This window comes from Pipra filicauda, unplaced genomic scaffold (assembly GCF_003945595.2).
Source record: "Pipra filicauda isolate LSUMZ 115617 unplaced genomic scaffold, ASM394559v2 scaffold365_size864120_pilon, whole genome shotgun sequence".
NCBI lineage: Eukaryota > Metazoa > Chordata > Aves > Passeriformes > Pipridae > Pipra > Pipra filicauda.
The window spans coordinates 149,926-171,752 of NW_024104493.1; the positions used below are offsets into that span (position 1 = coordinate 149,926).

The following is a 21,827-nucleotide window of genomic DNA, read 5'->3' on the forward strand; positions in this document are numbered from 1 at the left end:
GGTAATTGAGCTCACCCCAGTCAAACACCTCTCTGAGATTGTGACAAACCACCCTCAGGAATGTCTCTTTCTCTCCGCTGACCATCAAGGGTAGACAGAGTGACTGGCTCATAGCTCAAGATTTTCTTAAGTCTGTGATAGAAATTGCATCTAAAATGTTTGCTAAAACACAGTGTCAACTTTTCAGGTTCTGCCATTGTCTGCCAGCCAAGGAACTCAGGTACCACGTTACCCCAGACTCCACAGCACGGAGAGCCAGCATGGAAGAGTTCATTCCCAGGAAGTTTGACATACATACATATATATATATATATATATTTCTTTTTACTTAAGATCATGAAACTATCTGAAGCACCAAGGTTTCTTATGAATCAGAAATTCTTGACTGAACAACTCCAGCTGGAACCCTGTTTATTTCTGGACTTCGATATTTGAGGATGAGGCATTAGAAAAATGCAGCTATTTTGACACCTGGTTTCAATCCAGTTAATAACTTTGCACCTGATGTATTCTTCCCCATTAAGTCAAATTTATGCTAATACTGTCCTGATTAGCAAATACTATTTAAAGCTGTTTTATGGGATCATTCCTGAATAAGGTGGGTGTCTAGATTCAGTGAATTTCAGCTATGAGATTATAAAACAACATGAACTTCACAAGTTGTCTGTAGGTATCCCTGCAAAACAGTGAAATAGTCTACAGGATGACAAGTAGTGACAATTAGGGAGAGATCTTTCTCATGCTGGGCAAATCTTTGCTTTTACTGAATACAACACAATCTCTAGCACTGGAAACTGCAGAAGTCCAGTGTTTAAGTTCCTTTATGGAAAATTCAGTTAGCCACATGAAACTCACTCACTTCTGAAGATACGGGTCTTGAAACACAGAGTATGTACTTAAATAATTCCCAAACTGGACTGCATAGGTTGTGCTCTGCAGGGCTTAATGAAAGGTGAAGCAGAGGGCACCGAGCTGACAGGCTCAGCATGACAACTACGTATCTTCTCCTGAAGGAGCAACATCTCTGGCCTCTCTGCACCACATGGCGTGGGCAGACCTTAAGTCATTCTGTAAATCATACTGTATCCCGAAAGACATCTTTTCTTCCTTTTTTTTTTCTCTCTGAAAAATGCTTCGGGCAGTAACTTCACATCTACCACACTGCTTCTCTTCAGGATCTAGAAGAAGCAGCAAAGGCACAGAAGGGATACATTTTTGTCCTCTTTTGATTCATTTGAACTCTGAGGGAAACACCTAATAATGTATTTACAGCATGCTGTTTTCAAAGCGCTATCTATTAAAATATTAATAACCTGTTCATCTCAGCCCCCTGGTGAAGCAGGTGATTTCGTGTTTCTACTAGAAGCAGAAGTATTTAGAAGGAAAGGATAATTTTCAGACCTGAACACAAAAAGCGCATCTTCATGTTTGACTGTTAGAAGAGGATATTCCATATAAATCAAGACATCTAGTTTTAAGGCACTAAGGGCAAAAGTGCACACCAAACAATACAATTAGTCTGCACTTGTGTAGGTTTTTTCTGGCAGTATGGAAGACAATTTCAGACTACATGTAAATTACAGGTCAAGTCTGTCATGTACAAAAGCAACTACTATTTTCTTGTAAAATGGCAGTGCCGCTGGTTACTTGGCATATGAGAGGCAAGTTAATCTCCTTTTCTCTCAGGGAATTTCTACCCACTTCTCTTGCTCTGAGTCCTGGAATAACAGCAAGGAGCAGAGGCTGCCCTTCTAGCTGAAACTGGTTTTCTCTACAAAAAAAAATCCAATAATTAAAACCACTTTAGGCTAGAAAAAAGTTGTATGCTTGTAGGTAAATATTCAGCTAGAAGAAGTCAGTCCTGTTTAATGTCATGTTTAAGCGGCCAGGACTATTGCGCCCCAATAATCAAGTCTCTGGCAAGGGACTCATGGCGAATATCAGGATACAACGTTTGTGTTGCACACCTTCTGGTGTAGCAAGTCTGGATTTAGACACTGCAGTAAGGCAGCTGGAGCTCAGCTTTGTTGTGCCATTCTGTATTTCTGGTTTTAACCCTTAATGCCTGCTCCAAATAGGATGGTAAACCCTCTGTTGAAATTATGTGTCTATACCACATCCTCATTTTGCAGCCTCACACCCAGTAGTTCACTGGCCAGAACACTCTATGGGCAGATTTTAACTCTCTATTTGAGGGAAATCTAACCACATTCTCCCATTTTGGGTGCTAGCTAGCTACTAATTAACTTGATGTGCATTATTCTCAGTTTTTTCTGTTGTAACTCTTCCAAACCTAGGGGAGTTGGAACTGAGAAAAAGAAAGATACGGAGAATGACTCAGTAATTTAATGGCTGAGAGAGAAAAGACCTGGAATTCCATCTGCCTCACTTAAGTATTTTATAGGCTATATATAGGCTTCAGCTCTTTCCAGAAGGGTTGGATTAGAGGCAAAAAAACACAAGAAGCTAGAATTGATTTGATAAAAAAGGATGTTACTGGTGAACAGACTCAACAGAGTAGTCAAGAGAGGCAAAGGGACATGATACAAAATGGAGAAGGGGGGCAATATAGACATGGTACAAAGTGTAGAGGTCCAGCCTTGGTCCCAGAAAATCAGCTTGGGCTGTGCCTTCTGCAGGTACTTTGTGTCCAACCAACAGAGCAGCCTCAGGATCCAGCTCTGCCTTCCTCAGAGCATCTCACCACCTCGGTGGGAGTGGAAAAGCCCTACTCTCCTCATTGTATGGTCTCTGCTGCCTGTAATGCTTTATTTCAGACAGGAACACGTACTCTTGGAGAAAGTTCAGAGGGCAAGTTAAGGCTATGGCAGTATCTGTTCAGTCCGGAGGCTGTAAGAGCTTATTTTTATTCCCTCATCACCGGCCTGAAGAAAGAGACACCTGCCTCAAAGACACAGGGGGACCCAATGCCACGGACACTGGCAGATCCCTTGGCTGTGTGTTTCGGGGTACTTCCCGCCTTGTTGCCACCTGGAGCAGCGCGGCCTCCAGGACACCCCAGGGACCCGTCCCCTCACGGCCGGGGCGGGGCGGGGCGGCGCGCGCACAGGTGCGGCGGCTCGCGCCGGGCTCCGCCCCCTCCAAGCAGCACCTGGAGGGCGGGATCACCCTCCGGCGGATGGATATTTCACCTGCTGGCTCCTGGTGACCCCACTCGGCTGGACACCGCCCCTCCGTGCCCTTCCAAAGCCAGGGCGGGGGTTTTCGCTCTTTGCGAAGATCTGCGAGGAAGGGGCGACATCCTAGCGCGGCACTTGAGACGCGGCGGACTATTTTTCGTCTCTCGCGGCATAGGGGGCTGCTGGGGGTGGAGGGGGTCGTGTGCGCGCGCGCGCCGGGAGCAGCGGGGAGGGAGGCAGACAGGCAGGCAGGCGGGCGGATACGTCCGCGTCCGCAAGTAGTTCCGGTTGAGGAAGTCAGCGCTCGCGGCCGCCGGTTCCCGTGGCCGCGCCAGGGCAGGAGCGCTCCCGGCCCCGCTCCCGGCCCACTCGAGCCGCGCCATGGCCACCCGCTCCTGCCGGGAGAAGGCGCAGAAGCAGAACGAGCAGCACCAGGCCATCCTGGCCAAGCTGCTGCGGGAGGAGGACAACAAGTACTGCGCGGACTGCGAGGCCAAGGGTACGCGGGGCGGGGGACGAGGGGCCGCCCGGGCGCGGCGCTGCCCCCGCGGGTCCCGCTCGGGGCTGCGAGGACCGGGAGGGGCCGCGCCACGTCCGCAGGGGCGGCCGGGCACGGCGGGCGGCCCTTCCCGGCCCCTGGCCCGGGGGGCGGCAGCCGGGATCGAGAGCGGGATGGGATGGGCGGGCCCGGGGCAGCGGCGGTGCGGACGGGCGGACAGCCTGTCCTTTCGGTGCCGGCCGCCTCCCGCTCCTCCATGGGCTGGGCTGGAGCTGCCTTGTCGTCTAGCGAGGAACCCCCAGCTGGGGCTTTATGCAATGACTGGCCCAGCCCTTTCCTGAAGTTTCACGGCCGCGTCCGCTTCCTGCGCTGCCAGGTATCGATCGAGAGCGGGCTGTGGCCTTCGGGAAGGGACTGGCCAGTGCCAGGGGTAGATGCCAGAGGAGTTGAATGCCGACTGTCCGAAACAATATACCCTGTGATGCTGACTCAGTCAAAATGCCAGGCTTTGTGAATCTGGCTGTCTGTGTCTGATTAGATGTGTCACAGATGTAGCTTTGGTGATGAATGAAATTTTAAAGATTATATCGCTATCAAATCTTACATTGCTTTTGTCTAGTGGGTTTTCTTTCCTACACAAAAGTAGATACATATTTGTGTTTGTATTTACCTTGGGTTCTGTAGCTTTGAAATAGAAAAACGTAGCACATCCCTCTTTCATCTAGAGTCAGTTAATTAAGATCTTACCCTAAATAAGATGACTGCACTGTAAGTTATTAAGTGTAATGCTTCCTGAATAACGACCAGGGGTTCACACTGTATGATTAGTCAGAGCTGCCTTGTTCAGTCCTTCTCCATTCGAGTGGAGGTGAAGTACAGTGAGCTTTGTTTGAGCAACCAGAAATGGCACTGTGTTTGTAAATTCTCTTTCCAATCTCCGTATGCTGATTTTTTTTTTTGCCACTGACATAAGACATGCAGTGCCTTGAACAATCAGAAACAGGACTGTATTTTCCTAAGATATAACCCTAAGAATTATATGATGTGAATTACACCAAAGGTAATAGATCTTTATATTTTGTAACTCTTCTTAAACATTTTCTAGTACAGTTCTTCTTGCCTTCTGACTTCTGGTTACCATGTAAAAGACTCATTGTAACTGGCGGTTTTCTGGAAAAAACATGTTTGTATGTTTTGTGTGTTATTGGCACTTCAGATTTCTGTGGTGAATGCTGCTCTGAGTTGCTTGCTGATGGAATTCCCCATATATATTGTTCTATAGCATAGGCCTTAGAGCTGTGTTGCTCAAGATCAGAGTCTGGAATTCTCCAATTACTTTTTGTTCTACCTTCTGAGTTTCCTCTTTCTAACCATCACCTGGTCAAAGTATTGTTTGTAAGTCTCTGTAGTCCTTGATGCTTGGTAAATTTTGCCCTTTCAGTTCAACAGTGCTGACACTTTCATCTTCCTCTTCCTTATATTTGTGTTAATTAATGTATAATAATGTATTTTTATTCACTGTTCTTTTCTTTGGTGTTTTGTTTTGTAAGATCAAGCTTCAGTGTATCTTGAAGTTGGTTCTTTTCTGTTCAGGTTCTGGAGGACCTACCAATCTTGACCTGGCTGCCTTCTGCTAGTACCTCTTAATTCAGTTTCCATCCTTCTAGTAAACTATTTTACTTAAATCTGATGGGGCTTCTGAAGGCTTCTTGCTTTTCCCTTTTGCTCAACTCCGCTTCTCCTTTGCTGTCTGTCTGTGTGTCAGAGGCATGGCTTGCTTTTACCCTGTCCTCTAGGAGAGCTGGCCTGAAAATACTGGGTGATGCAATTTGAGGGAATTATGAGTTGTTTATTTATTCTCTTTCTCTCTTCAAGTTTAATTTTTACTTTCTTCGTCCTGTTCTAGCAACTCTTCATTTAAGTCTTTTATCATATTAGATTTATAGTGCTATCTGACTTTGCCTGTACTGTATTTAAGTGTATGGTTTTTTTATAGATGGAGAGGAGTGTGTGGAATGATAAAGATGCTTTAGTTGCAGCTGTTCTAGAGGTGCTTGACTGAGAGATGGTCATATATGCGCAGTCTCTGTAGATTTCTTTCCTTAAGTTAATGAAGTTTCTTTCCAGGAAGGAGAGTTGTGTGAACAAGTTGACATGCTTTCACTATGCCCTGAAGTCTGGATTTCTGTATGCTTCCAGAAGACATAGCTCAAAAAAACCCCCAAGATCAATTGTTTAGTTGAAAATCAAGCCTGTCATGAACCTGTAACGCCACTGTTGAGCTCTTCCTTGTTATATCAGTCTTTGTTAAAACTTCATGTTAACAAAATAAGTGAAAAATCTGCAGCTAGCTAGCAGTTTTTTCCTAATATGTTACACATTTAATCCATGGTGTTTGAGTGCTCATGACTTGCTGCCGTCTGGCAAAGCTGTAGTTTTGCTAGTCCTGGAATGCAGTGCTGTCTGAGGCAGTAGCTATTAACATGGCTCTGTTAAGCTAACCAGAGTCTGTCAGGTCTTTGTGTGACTTTCCCCAGACTGTGGCAGTCTCCTTCACCTCTTGCAACACTAACAGCATCCCTTTCATCTCTGATCATGTTTGTCATTAGTCTGGAGTTCCCTTTTGCCACTTCCAATAGGGAGCCTCTTCATCCTGGATTCTGCAGACATGGACATAAAACCACTCATGACAAAATATTTAGGACTTCTGCCAGTCCTAGTTCATGTTTTGTAAAAAGCATGGTTTTCCTTTTGTTAGTGTAATTTATTCTGTTTTCTTTGAAATGTTGTCTGCTTTAGTTTCTGTTACTTCCCTCTCTGGTGTGAACTTTGCTCCGTTTTCTGTCATTGTCTTCTCTGTTGCTCAGTAGGATCCCCTGACTTCTATTTTTTGGTTTTTTTTCCTGTTCACCTCATTGTGAGGTAACACTGTCTTCGGGATTAACTCTGGTTGTGTTAACTGTGTTGCATTTGCGTCTTGGGTCTTATTCTGGCACTGTTTAAAAACATTGTTTTCAGTATGGTCTTTCAGATAGCTGTCAGTTCAGCATGGGTTCTTAACCATAGCTGTCATCCTTAATTCCTTTCTCTCACCCTAAGTGTTACAGTCTTTCTTAAACCTGAGGTATTATATTTCCCCTAGGCTTCTGTCCAGATAGTTGCATCAAAGTCTTGTGGAAATTTTGCAGATTATGCTTGTATATCTGTTTTAACTGCTATTCTTTGAGCCTTCAGGAATTCTTAAGTAGCTAGGTGTAATTTAAAATCTTATATCTTCTTGACCCTTAAAAATTTAATCTGATCCTATTACGGTATTTATCACTTGTTACTTTCATTGTATCTGCAGTAATGCCACTGTTGAACTCCTTTGTATCATTAAGGCTTCTCCTCTGGCTTGTACTTCTTGCATCAAGAAAATGATCATCAAAACTTACTACCATCCTGTCACTCCTAAATTACTGAGTTAGCTCTCCTTGCTCTCAGATATAGGACCACCGTCTGTATTTCCTGTGAGGAGATTTGAAGCATGCACCTTTCCTGTATTATCACATGCTTGCTCTGTGTAAGAATTCAAAAAGTTACTTCTCGGTCTTCCTCAAAATAATCTTCTGTCATTAATAGTGGTCTTGTATCAAGAACAAACCAATCCTTTGGTTTCTGATCTGCTTTTTCAAGTATGTGGTATGCAGACATGTTAGATGGTTTTGGAAGGTGTAGAATGCAGCTGAGGACATTAAGTAGTGATGTCAGAGTAGCGTTAAGTAATAATTAGGATTGCTGACTCTGGCAACAATTTTTGGAAGTGGTTTTTATTCTGTATTTGCGTTTTGCCTGTTAAAATAGTTGCTATGAATCTGATTGTCACTGCTAAAACGTGTTGGAAACTACCTGTCGTAGGGCCATACGGTAGTTGCCATATGTCACCTTCAAACTGTAAATCTTACAGCTGTCAGAAAGAGTAGATGACACTCTGTGGGGAAGAAGCCTAAAAATCAAAGGTTCTGGAACTGTTTTTTCAATCACTGAGACTTTTGGAAGAGTGGGGAGGTTGTGATGACATTTGACAAGGCAGTGCTTGTCTGTGTACTGCCTGTTCTTTACATCCCTGCCTGAACAGCAGTTACATTTACTTAGATAAGGCAGTAAATGTCTTCCCAGTGTTATAGTACTGGAAAGTAGTTACACTTCTGTTTTTGATATTTGTGGGAAATAATAGGATATGTTGGCAGTAGCTTAAGTCACCCGAAGTTTTCAAAGAGAGGCAGCTGAAATGCCTTTGTGATCCTTTTCTTTGTATAACTAAGTAAAGCTGGTAGGAACTGGAAGGATCTAGGAGAGGGAAATAGATGGACAAATCTGTAGCTGTATCAGGTGTGTAGACTATGCTGAAAGCTGTTGAAAAGCATGTGAATTTTTCTTCCCTTTCACTGTAGAGGGAAAGTAATGCATTTTTTTATTGTTGTTTCAATGCTGGTATTTGAGTCCCTTAAGCAATAATACCTCTAAGAGATCTGTCAGATGGAGCCAAAATAAAAAACCTGTTAATATCAGTCAGGGACCCTTTGACTATAGGGGATATAATTTGCTATTTCTGTGTAGTTAATACCTACTCATAACGTGCCAGAAGTCTCCTGTGTTGTTACTGCTGGGCAGCAAGGCTGGTGTTACTTGGATGCTGATATTAAACAGTACTGAATCAAGTACTTAGAAATTAAAGTGTGTGATGAAGCACAAAAGGAGATGCTTTTTTCTTAGAAGGTGACAAGATATTCGCCAGAATCAAAGGTCTGTGCACCTAGGCAAGCAGGCCTGTAAATTGAAGACAATCAGTCTTGGTCAAGTGTTCTTGATTGTCTCTGCAAATGTGGAACGTAAGATTGATTACTGTCCCTAACAATGTTTGAAACCAGTGTGAATGTTCTCTGACATACCATTTCTGTTTGCTATGATTGTATTTGGATGCATTTGTCTTTAGTACAAATGGATTGACTGCTGAAGACTGCTTGTAAATTCATCTCTCTGTCAAGGAGGCAATTACGTGAGTTGTCAGCTGCTTTCCAATTTTTTAAAACTGTAACCAATTGTAATTGGAAGCTTGCAGACCTTAGTATAAACAATTGTAGATGTTTTGGGCCTTCAGAAAAAGTGAATAAATTTCTGTATTGGAGGAAGTGGTCTGGTTTTTTGGGGTTTGTTTTTTTTTTAATATTTGCTTACTTCATGCCTGGTAGTGCTTGAAACATGCTTAAATGATCTGGTACCACAATCCTAGCACGAAGAGGCACATGGATGCTGTTGCTTGTTCAATGAGATTAAAATTGGTTTATTTTGGTTATAATAGTAATGAAAATACTTTTCAATACTTAGAGTTGTACTGTACAGTCATTGAATATCTATATGTAACTGAAGACTTGGTCTTTTCTGTCTGAAAAGTGAAAGGTACAGGCTCATAGGGGTGTGGGGAGAGACTGGACAGGAAAGACTGCAGTACTGAAATTTGTTTAGGTAGGACCAGTTGTTACAGTTTTGGCTTTAAGTAAACCTAATTTTAACTTCCCTAGCAATTGGCCAATCCCAAACAGAACGTCTCTCAGCAGTAGGGGAGCAAAAAATCTAGTTTAAGTAAGTGGGTAAACTAGCTATCAGTAGAAATCTGGAATATTCCAGGTGTGTTTAAAGCTGCTATGATTACTTTTTTTTTTTTTTTTTACAATTTAAGTCTTGTACGGAATCTCTTCTGTGTCTGGGAGATCAACTCAAATGTTTGTGTGTGATCACAGCTTTTTGTGAAGCTTCTTTTGCTCTTTAATTGTTTGATGTGTGGTCTTTCCACGGTGTTAATCTTGCCTGTATACTTCAATAAATAGTGTACTTCTTCCTCAAGATTTGACCTAAAACAGGTGAATAGCTGTTTCAGTTTTCACTGCCCCCAGCTCATGCAAGGCTTCAGCTTTTGCTTCTTACAGTGTAAGAAAGCTTTGGGACAGCTCATCAACAGAGCTCACACTGGGACAAGGCCTGGCTGCTGTACCTCCTCAGGTGAAGTTCTTCCCTGTATTCCTCTTAAGGTGGAGGAACTCTTGAAGTAGGGCATTATGGGCAATGGAAGACAGTTGGATTATGTTGGAGGTCAGTTCCACACATCTCCAGTGCAACTTCTAGCCCTGTATTGAAGTTCAAACACAAAGTAATAACTAACCAACAGATTTAGTGCTCTGTGGATATTCTGTGCCAGTGACCATAGTTGCAAATATCAGATGTTACTGCAGGTCACTTGGATCAAGAAATTGCTGGTACTTCTCTGTGCGTTTCTGTTGCAAGGTTGGTATTGCTATTGGGAGATCAAATTGGTAAAGATTGTGTGAGCATTACAGACTGGAATATGAATTGACAGATGCAACAACTGGAAGCCTCTAGCTGTCCAGTGAGGCTTTGCAATATACTTCCTTAAGGAATAATGAAGGCAAACCATTTTGATTCAAGGTGAGTCTTACTTAAACTTTGCAACTGGAATGATCTATGTTGAACTATAGAATTTCTAGTGATACAGTTCCTTACTATAATTAGTGACTATTTGGTACTTACAGTCTTGTTTTTCTGGCCTCTTTTTGAAGATAGTGCCTTCAAAGACCTTAAGGGACCAGAGACTCCCTTCAGTCTCTCTTTATACTGTATAACCAGATAGGGTTTTTTTCCTGTTTCCCTGCTACTAAATAAAACTACTGCAATGTTCTGTTTTTGTTTTATATGCTCTTACCTGTTGCTGACACTGGTTGGATGAGACTGAAACTTAGGAATTAGTTGCTGTTGCAGCCCTGAAAGTGGTAATTGTCTTCCCCAAACAAAGAGCCTCACTTGCTGGGAGAATAGTGTGGCAGTTTTAGCTTAGAACTTAGAGAACCACTCTGAGTAGGTTGGGTATTGCAGTGTTGGGTGACTCTAGTGGTGCCTGTAAGGAAGGGATTTGTTTCCATCTCTTGACTCTTACAGATCAGAAAAATACTCTCAAAAAGTCACAGGAAATCTGCTTAGCTTGTAATAGAACAGTTATTTGCAAAATCTGAAGGCTTTTTACCCAAGTCCTTAAAATGGTATTTGTGGATGCAATCTCCATTCTTCAGGACTTAACTGAACTTGATTGGATGAGACCCAAAGTGGTATGATGTAGCTTTGAACTTAGCATTGCTTTGACATAAGGCTGGATGGGTGACCTCTGGAGGTCCCTTTCAACCTAATTATTTCTGTGACTACTAATAAAAATATTTGTGGGATTTGGTTCTTTATTATGCTGCAAATTTTAGATTCTCTGAGGTGTATTATACAGATGCAAAATTCCTTACATGCTTAGTTTGCTGCCCTACATTGAGAAGTCATTGGCAGTCTAAGGTGTTTCCATTGTGTGAACCATAAAGGTGGGACAGTTCCTGAAAAGTGATCATTAGTATTGATAAGACCAAGTTCTTGCCTTTTGGAGTGCAAAACACCTCAGTCCTTTTGGTCAGGGTGTGTCTTTGAATGGTACCTAAGCTGTGGTTCTGCCACTCTCTAGTGACATGAAAAAGCTGCCACTGCAGGATGCTGTTTACACCAACTGGTCTTTCCTTTGTTCCTAAATTTCCTTTTGTGTAGTGGAATAATGCTGTCTTGTGAATCTGCCCTCTTTGATCTGAATGCTGTAAAGAAAGAGCAACTGTGCTGCAGCTTTAAGAGGTCTTTGTACACAATACAGAGGAAGCAATCAGATATATCTGTATGATATCCAGACTTTTAGGGAGGTACCTTTTCCTGGAGAGGTGATTCTGTCTTTAATGCATATGCCCTGTAGGACTTAAGAGTCAATTATCAGACATTACTCAGGGAGTAGTCAGCAGTTGATTTAGCTCAGGTGTCACATTGTCCTAGACTAGCTTGGTAAGGTTCATTTGGGTATGATTCAGCTTTACATTAGGAACTGAGGTGCTTCATTTTGTTCTCTTGTGGCCACAACTAAATTCTCAAGGGCATAATGACTTTGCCTTGTGAACAGGTAAAGTTTTTTGTTGATATCTTATTCTCATGTTGAGATTCTTAAAGAGTTATTCTATGAAACCCATGACTAGTTGAATCTACCTTCACTGTCCTGTCAGTAAGTTGTTTTTAGATATTATGAAAAAGTAAAAATTATTTAAGACTGAGCCATGTTTTTTATTGGCATTGCAGAGTGGGATAGCTCGTGCAGCTGGAGGACTGCGGTGGATAAGTGCAGGTCCTTAGGAAGGGCAGGCTGGGATGGTGATCAAGGGAAATTGCCATTTGCTGTGAGAGCAGTGGGGCTGCCTGTAGCTTTGGCCAGAGATGGTTAATGAGCCAGTTGAGAGCTTATGGGTCAGGATTAGAGGCCAGACTGTCATGGGTGGTCGTGTGTGTATCTGCTTCACATGGATCAGGAAAGAAGTAGTAACAAGGATTTCGTTGAATAACTCAAGCCTAACCTTCACAGGCCTTGATGCTCATGGGAGTCTCGAACCACCCTGCTTATTTTCTGGAGTAACAGCATAGCATGGAATAAGTAATCAAGGAGACTTTTGGAATACATTGATGACCACATCTTAATACAAATGGTTGAGGACCTGTTAAAAACAGGGAAGGACAGGTTGAGGATGTAAAGGTTAGGAATAGTCTTGGCTGCAGTGGTTGTGAAATGGAAGAGTTCAGGATCTGAAGAGGAAACAGCAAAGCAAAAAGTAGGATTGCAACTGTGATCTTCAGGAAGGAAGACTGTGTTCTGTTCAGGGATCTTCTTGGAAGAATCATTTGGAAGATGGTTCTGAATAGAGAGATCCAGGAGAGCTGGTTAACTGCTTAAAGCTCTAGTGTGGTATATCCAAGTGAACAGAAAATTTTGCGAAGGCAGCAGAGGTCCTGCTTAAATGAACAAGCAGCTTCTGAGAAAGCTCAGGCATAAGAAGGAAGCATATAAGAGGTGGAAGCAGAGACAGGTGGCCCAGGGGAATGCACGGCTACTCAGAGCAGAAGAGTAAACAGGTGGAAAAAATGGGCCAGGTGGAAAAAAACCTTATGAGGTTCGACAAAGAGAAATGCAAAGCCCTGTCCCTCGAGAAGAGGGTGCTAGGGGTGCAGAGGAGATGCTGTAGGTCAAAAATTGGTTATGAGCCAGCAACGCACCCTTGCCAGAAAGAAGGCAAACAACATATTGGATTGTATTTCAGGAAGGGTGTGTTCACAGTGTCTGGAGGGAGGCAATCCTTTTTCCTCAGCACTGTGAGACTGCGTATGTAGTGCTGTGTCCATTTCTGGGCTCCACAGTGCAAAGACAGGGACAGACTGTAGCAAGTCCAGCAAAAGGGCACGAAGGTGAAGAGACTGTGTGTCTAACAATCAAGAGGAGGCTGAGAGAGCTGGGATTGGTTAGCCTGGAGGAGAGAAAGCTGCTGGGGAGATCTTTTCAAGGTGTATAAATACTGGTAACAGAGTAAAGGTGATGGAGGCAGACTTATCTGTGATATCTGGTGATAGGACCAAAAGGCAATGAACACAAATGGAAACACAGGAAATTGCACTGAAACATATGAATCAACTTTATTCTGGGAGATGTTGAATACTGGAGCAGGTTACCTGGAGAGGCTGTGGAGTATCCATTCCTGGAGATACTGAAAATCTGATTTGGAACAGCCCAAAGCAACTTGCTGTATTTTCTGTGCTCTGAGCACAGGGCCTTGGACTAGCTGAACTCCTGGGGTCCCTTCTGGTCTCTGCTACTTCAGATCCAATTCAGTTGTTGCATCACGTACAAGCTGGTATGGAGTCCCGCTGGTATGGAGTTCTTTTTTTCTCCCTAGTGCAAATATCAGCCTATGCAGATTTAAAAGAAGGTTCTTTTGTTTAAAATCGAAGTCTCTTATGAGAAAGAAAGGTGATTAAACAGCAGTAAATACAGGCTGTAGTAGAGCCTTAACTCTTCAGGACGTGTAGGAATCTCGCTGTGATTTGTGCATCCAGAGATAAAAAGGACCAAATCTAGCTATTTGAAGCAAGTGGGAATTGAGACACAATGGTAGAAGGGTTACCGATGTCTTGTTTGACTGAAATTCTGTTCAAATCCAGCTGGAAGAATACTTTCACTACTTAAACTGCCTCATAGAGCTGGTAGAAAATTGTTTAGAGCTTGTGTCCCTTGTGCTGGTTTTAACTCCATATTATGTCTAAAAATTATGTCCCCTGGAAGACTGGGGCAAAAGAGAAACTACTGCAGATTCCTGTTTTTCTTCCATTCTGACCTCTTATCTGATAAATGTTTGAGAGCTTGAGCAATATTATTCTTAACATTTTTCTCTTGAATGGCTTCACAAAAAGCTATTCAAACAAAACTACTTTATTTTCTTTGTAACTTGGCATATTTAAGATTTGAATGGATACCTGTTTGTATTCATCTTTGTTTACAGTAGACTCTGATTATATGATATGATGCTAACTCCTGCTTTTCTTCCACTGTCTTGTCTGGATCACTTGTTACTTTCCCTTAGGTGCTAAACTTGTATGTCTGAGTACATACTCTCCAGGAGCTTCTGCTTGGTGCTATGAAGCAACCCAACTGAGAGAACCTGAGTTCCTGCTTTGTTTCCTGCTTGTCCAAAATACTGATGAGTAGATTTGGGTTCCTCTGAACAGAGAAGCCAGATGCTTTTCTATTCTGAGGTGAAGATTGGAAGAGGAGGAAGAACTTAGAGTTTCAGAGAACATCCTCATGCTACAAGTCTGTGGCAGATGTGGATATAGAGAGCACTGATTCTGTAGCTGATGGAGATGGTGACAAGTTTTATGGGGAAGTGAGAACTGCACAGGTCAGCGTTCTGCCTATCTCAGGAGCCCTAAACTGTCAATTACCCTTTTCCTCTCTTGGGTTAGAGGTGTTTGCATCCCGTAGACCATGGAGAAAAAAGAGGTAGAAATTGTGGCTCAGTCCCTGTCAGAGTGGAGCTGTGGACAGCGGTGCATGATACTTAGAGGCAGTGTTGCCAGGCAACTAACTTTGCAGTTGTGGTTTGGTAGAAGAGCAGTTCTGTTTCTGAAAGCTGTACTTGGCTATGATTTTGTGTTAAAATATATTGATTAAGAGTGGGGACCTGTCTCTGTTGCATGGATGAGAAAAGGAATGTGATATTCCACATTTGGCTATCGATTGCTATACTCTTATGTTCCTTCCTCCTTTTTAACGAGAAGGGAACAAGAGTCTAATGCGTTTTTACTGAAGTGTTTGAACGAAAATGAATGAAGCTTCATAGAACAGGCCTTCACTGGCAGTAGTAGTCCTATAGGAATTTCTGCAAAAGAAGATGGAAGTGATTAATTGTGTAGCCTAGTATTCCTGAATGCAGCTGAACTTGCAGGGGATTCAAAACATGGCAGTGAGTGGCAACTGGGACTGAGTGATCATTTTAAATAAACTCCTTGTAATGTGTGCTCAAGTAATTTGGATTTAAATTTGTGATTCACAACAATTTATAGAAACAATCAACAAGTAATGATGCTTTTATAATATATAGGGACTGATTTTCCCATTAAAGTATGTACCTATGGCATACTTGCCTGTTACCTGTAGAATAACAAAAATATCCCTTTAAACACGGCAAGTGCCACACTTAATGTTCATCCTTTACAGCTTCAGCAGAATTATGCTTTTGTGCATTTGAGCTCCCCTCCTAAACGAAAGAGAGATGCCAATAAGACACTGGGTGTAGACTTTTTGGTCTTTGTTCTCATTGCCAAGTGATAGGTGAGTTATTCTCGACTTTACATATTGAACTGCTGTGTTGGGTTTGCCTGGGTGGAGTTAACTTTCCGTGTAGCAGCCCTCATGGTGCTGTGCTTTGCAGCTGCTGCCAGGGTGTTGATAACACTGGTGTTTTGGCTGTTGCTGAGCAGTGCAAGTACAGCATCAAGGCTGTCTCTACAACCTCACCCAAAGGCCACTAGACTAGAGGTGGGCAAGAGTTTGGGAGGGGATGTATGTAGCCAGGACAGCTGACCCAAACCAACCAGAGGGATGGGCTATAAAAAGTGATGCATTAAAAGCTAAAAGAAAGTAGGGCATGGGGAACATTTGTTGTTAAGGTGTTTGTCTTCTAAAGCAACCACTGCGTACTGAGGCCTTGCTTCCCAGCAATTCCCTTGCTGATGAGTGAATAAATATTTTTCTTCTTTCTTCTGCACATGACCTTTGCTTTTCTGTACTAAACTGCCTTTATCTTGACCCATGAAGTTTTTTTCATCTTATTTTCTCCTCCTTGGTTGGTGTGTGATGGCCAGCCAAGGTTAATGTACCACAACTGCTGAAAGTTTCTTCTGTGTTCTGAGTAGAAGGTAATTGCTGTTTCCATTAATAAAGACTAAGAAACCTTGGTTCACTTTTCTGGGTGTTCTGTAGCATGTAGAAAGCAGCCTTTGAAAGAAGACCCTTCACACTTGCCTTGTTCATTGCAATTTCCATGGAGTTTGGGTATTCATGGAATCTCTTCTTAAAAAAAGGTTACTCCGAAAATATATTTATGAAGCAAAAATATTCTGTCAAGTGGTTGGTCTTAAAGAAAAAAAAACCAACCCGACAAGATCACATGCTTGAGATTCCTGCAAAACTTTGAGAGTAAATTTTGAGAATTGATACTTGTCAAGCACCCTTAATTGTACTTTGAACCTATACTCTCAATCCTATATTCCAGACTAAATGCAGTGGACTACTTTGATAGTAGTCTTTGGCATCTGAAGAAAATGATGTTTTGAGGAAAAATATTTTATAGCAACAACTTATTTTCTACAGAAACTACAGAGAAACTTTGGAAAAAAAACTTATACAGTAAAGCCATGAACTTGCTCTCCATTTTTTGAAATGCAAATCTAGTTAAAATAGCTTTGAAGAACACTATTTAAAAATAAATTTGTTTTTTCCTCTCCCAGTCACATGTAGCTGATATAATGATGTCTGAATGTTGATTATAGTCTGTCATGCTGGAATGTTAGTTTGAATTATATTTAATTTAGTATCATCTTGTATGAGACTGCCTTAGTTTTAGGAAGAAAGGACGTACCTTTAGAAAGATGCAAAACGTGTTTAAGCCTCAAATGTGTGGCATGATGCATTTGGATTGGATATAAATAAGTTATTTTTTGGTTAAAAATAAGAAAACTTCAAATACTGGACCAAGTTGTTCTTCAGAGAGATGGTGGAATATACCTTAGAGGTGCTCAAAGGACCTGAACAAAGCCTTGAGCAGCCTGGTCTAATTAGATCTGATTGAAACATTAGGTTAGTCTAAATGACCTCATGAATTCCATTCACAGCTAAATTATTTTATAGTTTTTATTCAGTGATGGAGAAAATACAGTAATTCTATCTTTTAGACAGCAGGTGTTAAACATTTCACAGATACCTTCTATTCTATGTATTGGCCCAAACCCACCTTCAAGGATGGGCACTGAAGAACTCTGAGGTGTGAGCTGTTTGCTGAGACTTTGGCAGAGTACAGTACTGGGGTGTAGCTAGCCTGGCATGCAGGTCCTGGACATTTGTGGGAAGGATTTGTGTCTATGCCACTGGAGCTTAAAGTGGAGGAAAGCCCTGATTTTGTCTGTCCTCTTCAGCCTGTTTTTTCCCATGGTTTCTTGTTAAGTTCCACAAAAGAGGTCCACAAAACGTTCTGCTCCGAAGATTGATAATATTGTTACAGTAAAACTAGGGGATCATCCAAGACTAGAGCTACATTTGTGTGGTTGGCTGTTCCTAGCAATATATTAGGGTTTGAATGTGGACAGACAGGCTCTCTGTAGGTAAGAGAGGTGAGAATAGTGCAGCATAAAAATCTACTTGGTCTGATGTACATAACCTGCAGAGGAAGTGAGGGAAGACAGTATGTAGAGGAGGAATGTAGGTGAATATGTCTCTGCAGTGAATATGGATGTTGTGGGATTTCTTTGTAACCCATGCCAGTGGGATGGCAGAAGGAATCAGAAGGGTAAGAGAGAAAACTCATGGTTTGAGATAAAGACAGTTTAATAGGTAAAGCAAAACCTGCACCCACAAGCAGAGCAAAACAAGGAATTAATTCATGACTTAGCATCGGCAGGTGGGTGTTCAGCCATCTCCAGGAAAGCAGGGCTACATCACATCTAACAGTTATGTAGGAAGATAAATGCCATCACTCCAAATGTTCCCCCTTTCTCCTTCTTACTCCAGCTTTTATTGCTGAGCATGGTGTTGTATGGGATGTCCCCTTGGTCATTTAGGGTCTGCTGTCTCAGATGTGTCTCTTCCTGTCCTCTTCCCCGTTCCCAGCCTCCTCACTGGCAGGACAGCCTGAAGAGCAGAAAAGGCCTTCATGTTGTGTAAGCACTGCTCAGCAGTAGCTAAAACATTGGTGTGTTATCAACACTTTTGGTTGCAGATCCAAAACACAGCACCAGAGAGGCTGCTATGAAGAAAATAAATTCCATCCCAGCACAAACCCATATAGCAGAGAAGACCGGTATGAGAAACTGTCTGGCCAGTCTTTACAGGTGGTTTTCAGTGTATTTCTACAGTCTGGAGCCTGAAATTTGGCACTGTGCTTTGGCAGCTTATGGCTTGGGTGGGTGCACTCTTTGCTGGGTGTGAACTGGCTGTGTGGCCAGGCCCAGAGCGTGGTGGTGAATGGAGTTACATTCAGCTGGCAGCTGCTAACCAGTGGTGTTCCCCAGAACTCAGTCCTGTTTGATATCCTTATCAATGGTCTGAAGGAGGGAAGTGAGTACACTGTCAGTTGCAGATGGCACCAAATTGAGTTGGGAGTGTTGGTCTGCTGGAGGGCAGGAAGGCTCTACAGAGGGATCTGGACAGGCTGGATTTGTGGGGGGAGGCCAACAGTATGAAGTTGAATCAGGTGGAGTGCTGGGTCCTGCTCTTGGGTCACAACAACCCAAGGCAGTGCTACAGGCTGGTGGCAGAGTGGCTGGAGAGCAGTCCAGCAGAAAGAAACTCGGGGGTGCTCTTGACAGCTGGCTGTCAAAAGACATGGAGATGCTGGAGCATGTCCAGGGAAGGGCAGTGAAGCTGGTGAAGGGTCTGGAGCGCAAGCCTTAGAAGAAGTGGCAAGGGAGCTGGGTTTGTTTAGCCTGGAGCAAAGAAGGCTCAGGGGAGACCTTATCTTTCTCTACAACTACCTGAAAGGAGGCTGTAACCAACTGCGGGTTGGCCTCTTCTCACAAGTGAGAAGTAACAGGGCAAGAGGAAATAGGCTGAAGCTGCATCTAAGGAGGTTTAGATTAGATATTAGGAAAAATTTCTTTACTGAAGGGGTGGTCAGGCATTGAAACAGGCTGCCCAGTTCCAATGCCTGAAGTGTTGAATTGTCCCTGAAAGTGTTCAGAAACATATAGATGTGGCACTTGGCCATGCTAGGTTAATGGTTGAACTTTATGATCTTAGAGGTCTTTTCCGACCTTAATGACTGATTCTATGGTCCTTGCATAGAGAGACTTGGATCACTGCATTGTTTTCAAAGATAGGTTTATGCTGGAGACGTTCCGGGGTTGCATTTACCTGCTTTGTAATGTACAAGGGAGTGCATCTCTGGAGTCATTGAGGACTGTACAGAGGTTGTATAGTTCGTGGAGTGTTTACTTAAGTCTCTTCACTTATATTTGAGGAAAAAGGGTTAAGAGAGGATCACAATTACTAGATAATTTCTCTCTAGTAGAAAAAGATAACTTTTATTCTTGTTTATGGCACACTGGCTATATTATAAACCTGTCTTGCAAACAAATCTTATTTCTGAGACTTTTGTCATAGTTAAAGGAAGAACTTCAGTTGCTGGCTAAAGGTTTTTTTACAACAGATGCTTATATAACCATTATCCTTTGCCTGGCTACGTAGGGGGATTCCTACATCCTAACAGAGTAGCATAGACTTACATTTTTTTCTTTTCAGAGATGCTTTTACTTAATGCTTAGCTACCAACTTATGAAAACATTTTGTAAGAGCTCACTGTTCCCCATTTTCTTTTTATTTCTGCATATAAAAGGAATATAAATTGTACACTTAGAACCGTAAGCCTTTCAGCAATTCCTTGCTGACAAGGGAAAAATTGCAGTCAGGACGAGCTCCAGAAGTTTCCTACTAATACTGTAGTATGCTACATAACCTTGTCTTTTCTAGAAAGTACCAGATGCTGCTAACAGGAAATGACAGCTTGCACACCTTGTTCTCGCAGCCTGAACTCTGACACAGGCAGGATAAAACTGGAGCGCTACTCCTCAGCCAAATTGAAATTTCATTTCTGAAGCTGTTTGCTTATTGAATGTGCCCGGGTTGGTACCTCTGTCATTTCTCATACTTAGGACACTGACTTTAGTTTCCCAAGGGTGTGCTGTAGCAGGCCAGTATCCCACACAGCTGGTAGAAGTGCTGTGACTGTGTCCCATGTACTCTGTGTGTACTCACCTTGACTTAATCACTCTCCATATACAGTCACCCACATGTGTGCTCTGCATATCCAAGTATGAGCATGGTGGGTGTGGTTGCCAGCCAAGGATCAGGAGCTGCTCTCTGACAGTTCTGTAGCTGGTTATGATCCTGCTTACCTGCGCAGTGTTAGGGTGGATGAAGTTTGTGGTGTGAAGTACTTCCAAGTAAGGAAGTACTTTGTGAACTGGTTTTCAACTTTGTGAAATGATTTTAAAGGAAGTTTCCATACAAAACACTGAGTTAAACTGATATTTGCATCAAAAGTGTTTTAATGAGGTAGGTATTCTATTTAAATCCTGCCATCTTAGAAGTATGATGAATAGGAGGCCTTGGTGATGTTTTGGGGAACAAATCTCCAAAAGCTGTTCATGATCTCCTTTTTCTTTTAATTTACATCTAGAGTGATCAACTACATATTTATGTATAGAACTTTGTGGTGAACTCTAAATATTGTATTTCACAGCTTAGTATTTGCATCATATAATCACATAACATTTTATTTTGGAAAAGCAAACTTATCTTCTCCCAATCGTAGTCAAAAGATTTTTAGTAGCTGACTGTTAATAAGGCCAAAAAAATTTCATTCTTTCACTTTGTCACATTACAACATTGCTTGTGCCAAAGGGCTATTAGACAAGAAAAAGACTGTTCATCTCAAGAATAAACTGACATTTCCTGTATATCTCCAATAGCTGTAACTAACCAGTTCTCTGATTTACAAACTGCGCTTTTTTCATAGTCCAAACTTAATTTTCTGTATAAAGCTTTTGCTGTTTGAAATTACTTGGATGCATTCCAGAATTAAAGTAGTTATGAAGCCAACCACTTGATTTTGTGGCTTAAACATAGAACTGAAGGAACATTCATGTCACTGTACTTCCTTTGTAGTTGAGGCTTCATGCAGCCCTTGAAATTTCTTTGAAATGCTTTTAGCAGTTATTGATGCTACTGAATCAAGTGGATCAGTGAGCTGAAGGAATAATTGAAACTGGTTGATACATATTTCTCTGACTTCAAGAGGTGGGACAGGTTGTGCAGGGGAAGAGTTTCGTTTGTGATACTTTTAAACAGCCTCTTTGGAGTTGTGCATAGGACTGAGCTTAATGGATTTGTTGATGACTTTCATGAAAAATGGTTATCCAGGAAGACAAATTTGGAGGAATTCTGTCCCTGAAACTCTCTACCGCTTACCTGACACTGGCTAAAAATAGCCAAGCGATGCTTCTAAGGCTTGTCTTCACACTGTTCTTACAGTACACCTTGAACCATATGAATCTCAGCTGTTATCAAGCTGGGCTCTGGAGCGGTGTGCTTGAATTGTCTGCTTTCAGTACAGCTTGATGCTGTTGAGTTTGATTTTATTTAAAACTACAAAACCAACCCACTTCAAACAGTTCTTGTTTGAACTCCTGTCACACTTCTCTGCATGTGGGAAGTTTTAAGTTCTCATATTCTGGCCTTGACTGTCCAAACACAGGCTTACTAAGGCACCTGTAAGAGACTGCTGAGAACTACCATTTAAGCTACAGCCTTTTGTTGCTTTTGTTTATATAAAACAATATTTTGCTGCATACTTAGACTTTGACATCTGAAAAGCATATAAAGACTGAGCTTGCATGTTTTTCCCAGTCTTGGGTATGGAGGTAAAGCAAGGAAGCCTCGTCTACTGTAGAGGAAAAGAAATGAAGCCTAATGT

The 21,827-nt window shown here is 42.2% G+C and overlaps 1 protein-coding gene across 1 annotated transcript in view; it reads left to right on the forward strand.

The window, feature by feature from the left end:
• Positions 1-3,427: 3,427 nt before the first annotated feature.
• The window catches only part of SMAP1 (small ArfGAP 1), an 89,016-nt gene continuing 70,616 nt past the window's right edge, over positions 3,428-21,827 (forward strand). The window contains exon 1 of the mRNA XM_027711207.2: positions 3,428-3,639. Within this exon, the coding sequence (XP_027567008.1) occupies positions 3,522-3,639 (118 nt within the window). The 5' untranslated portion in view covers positions 3,428-3,521. The remainder of the gene's footprint in view (positions 3,640-21,827) is intronic.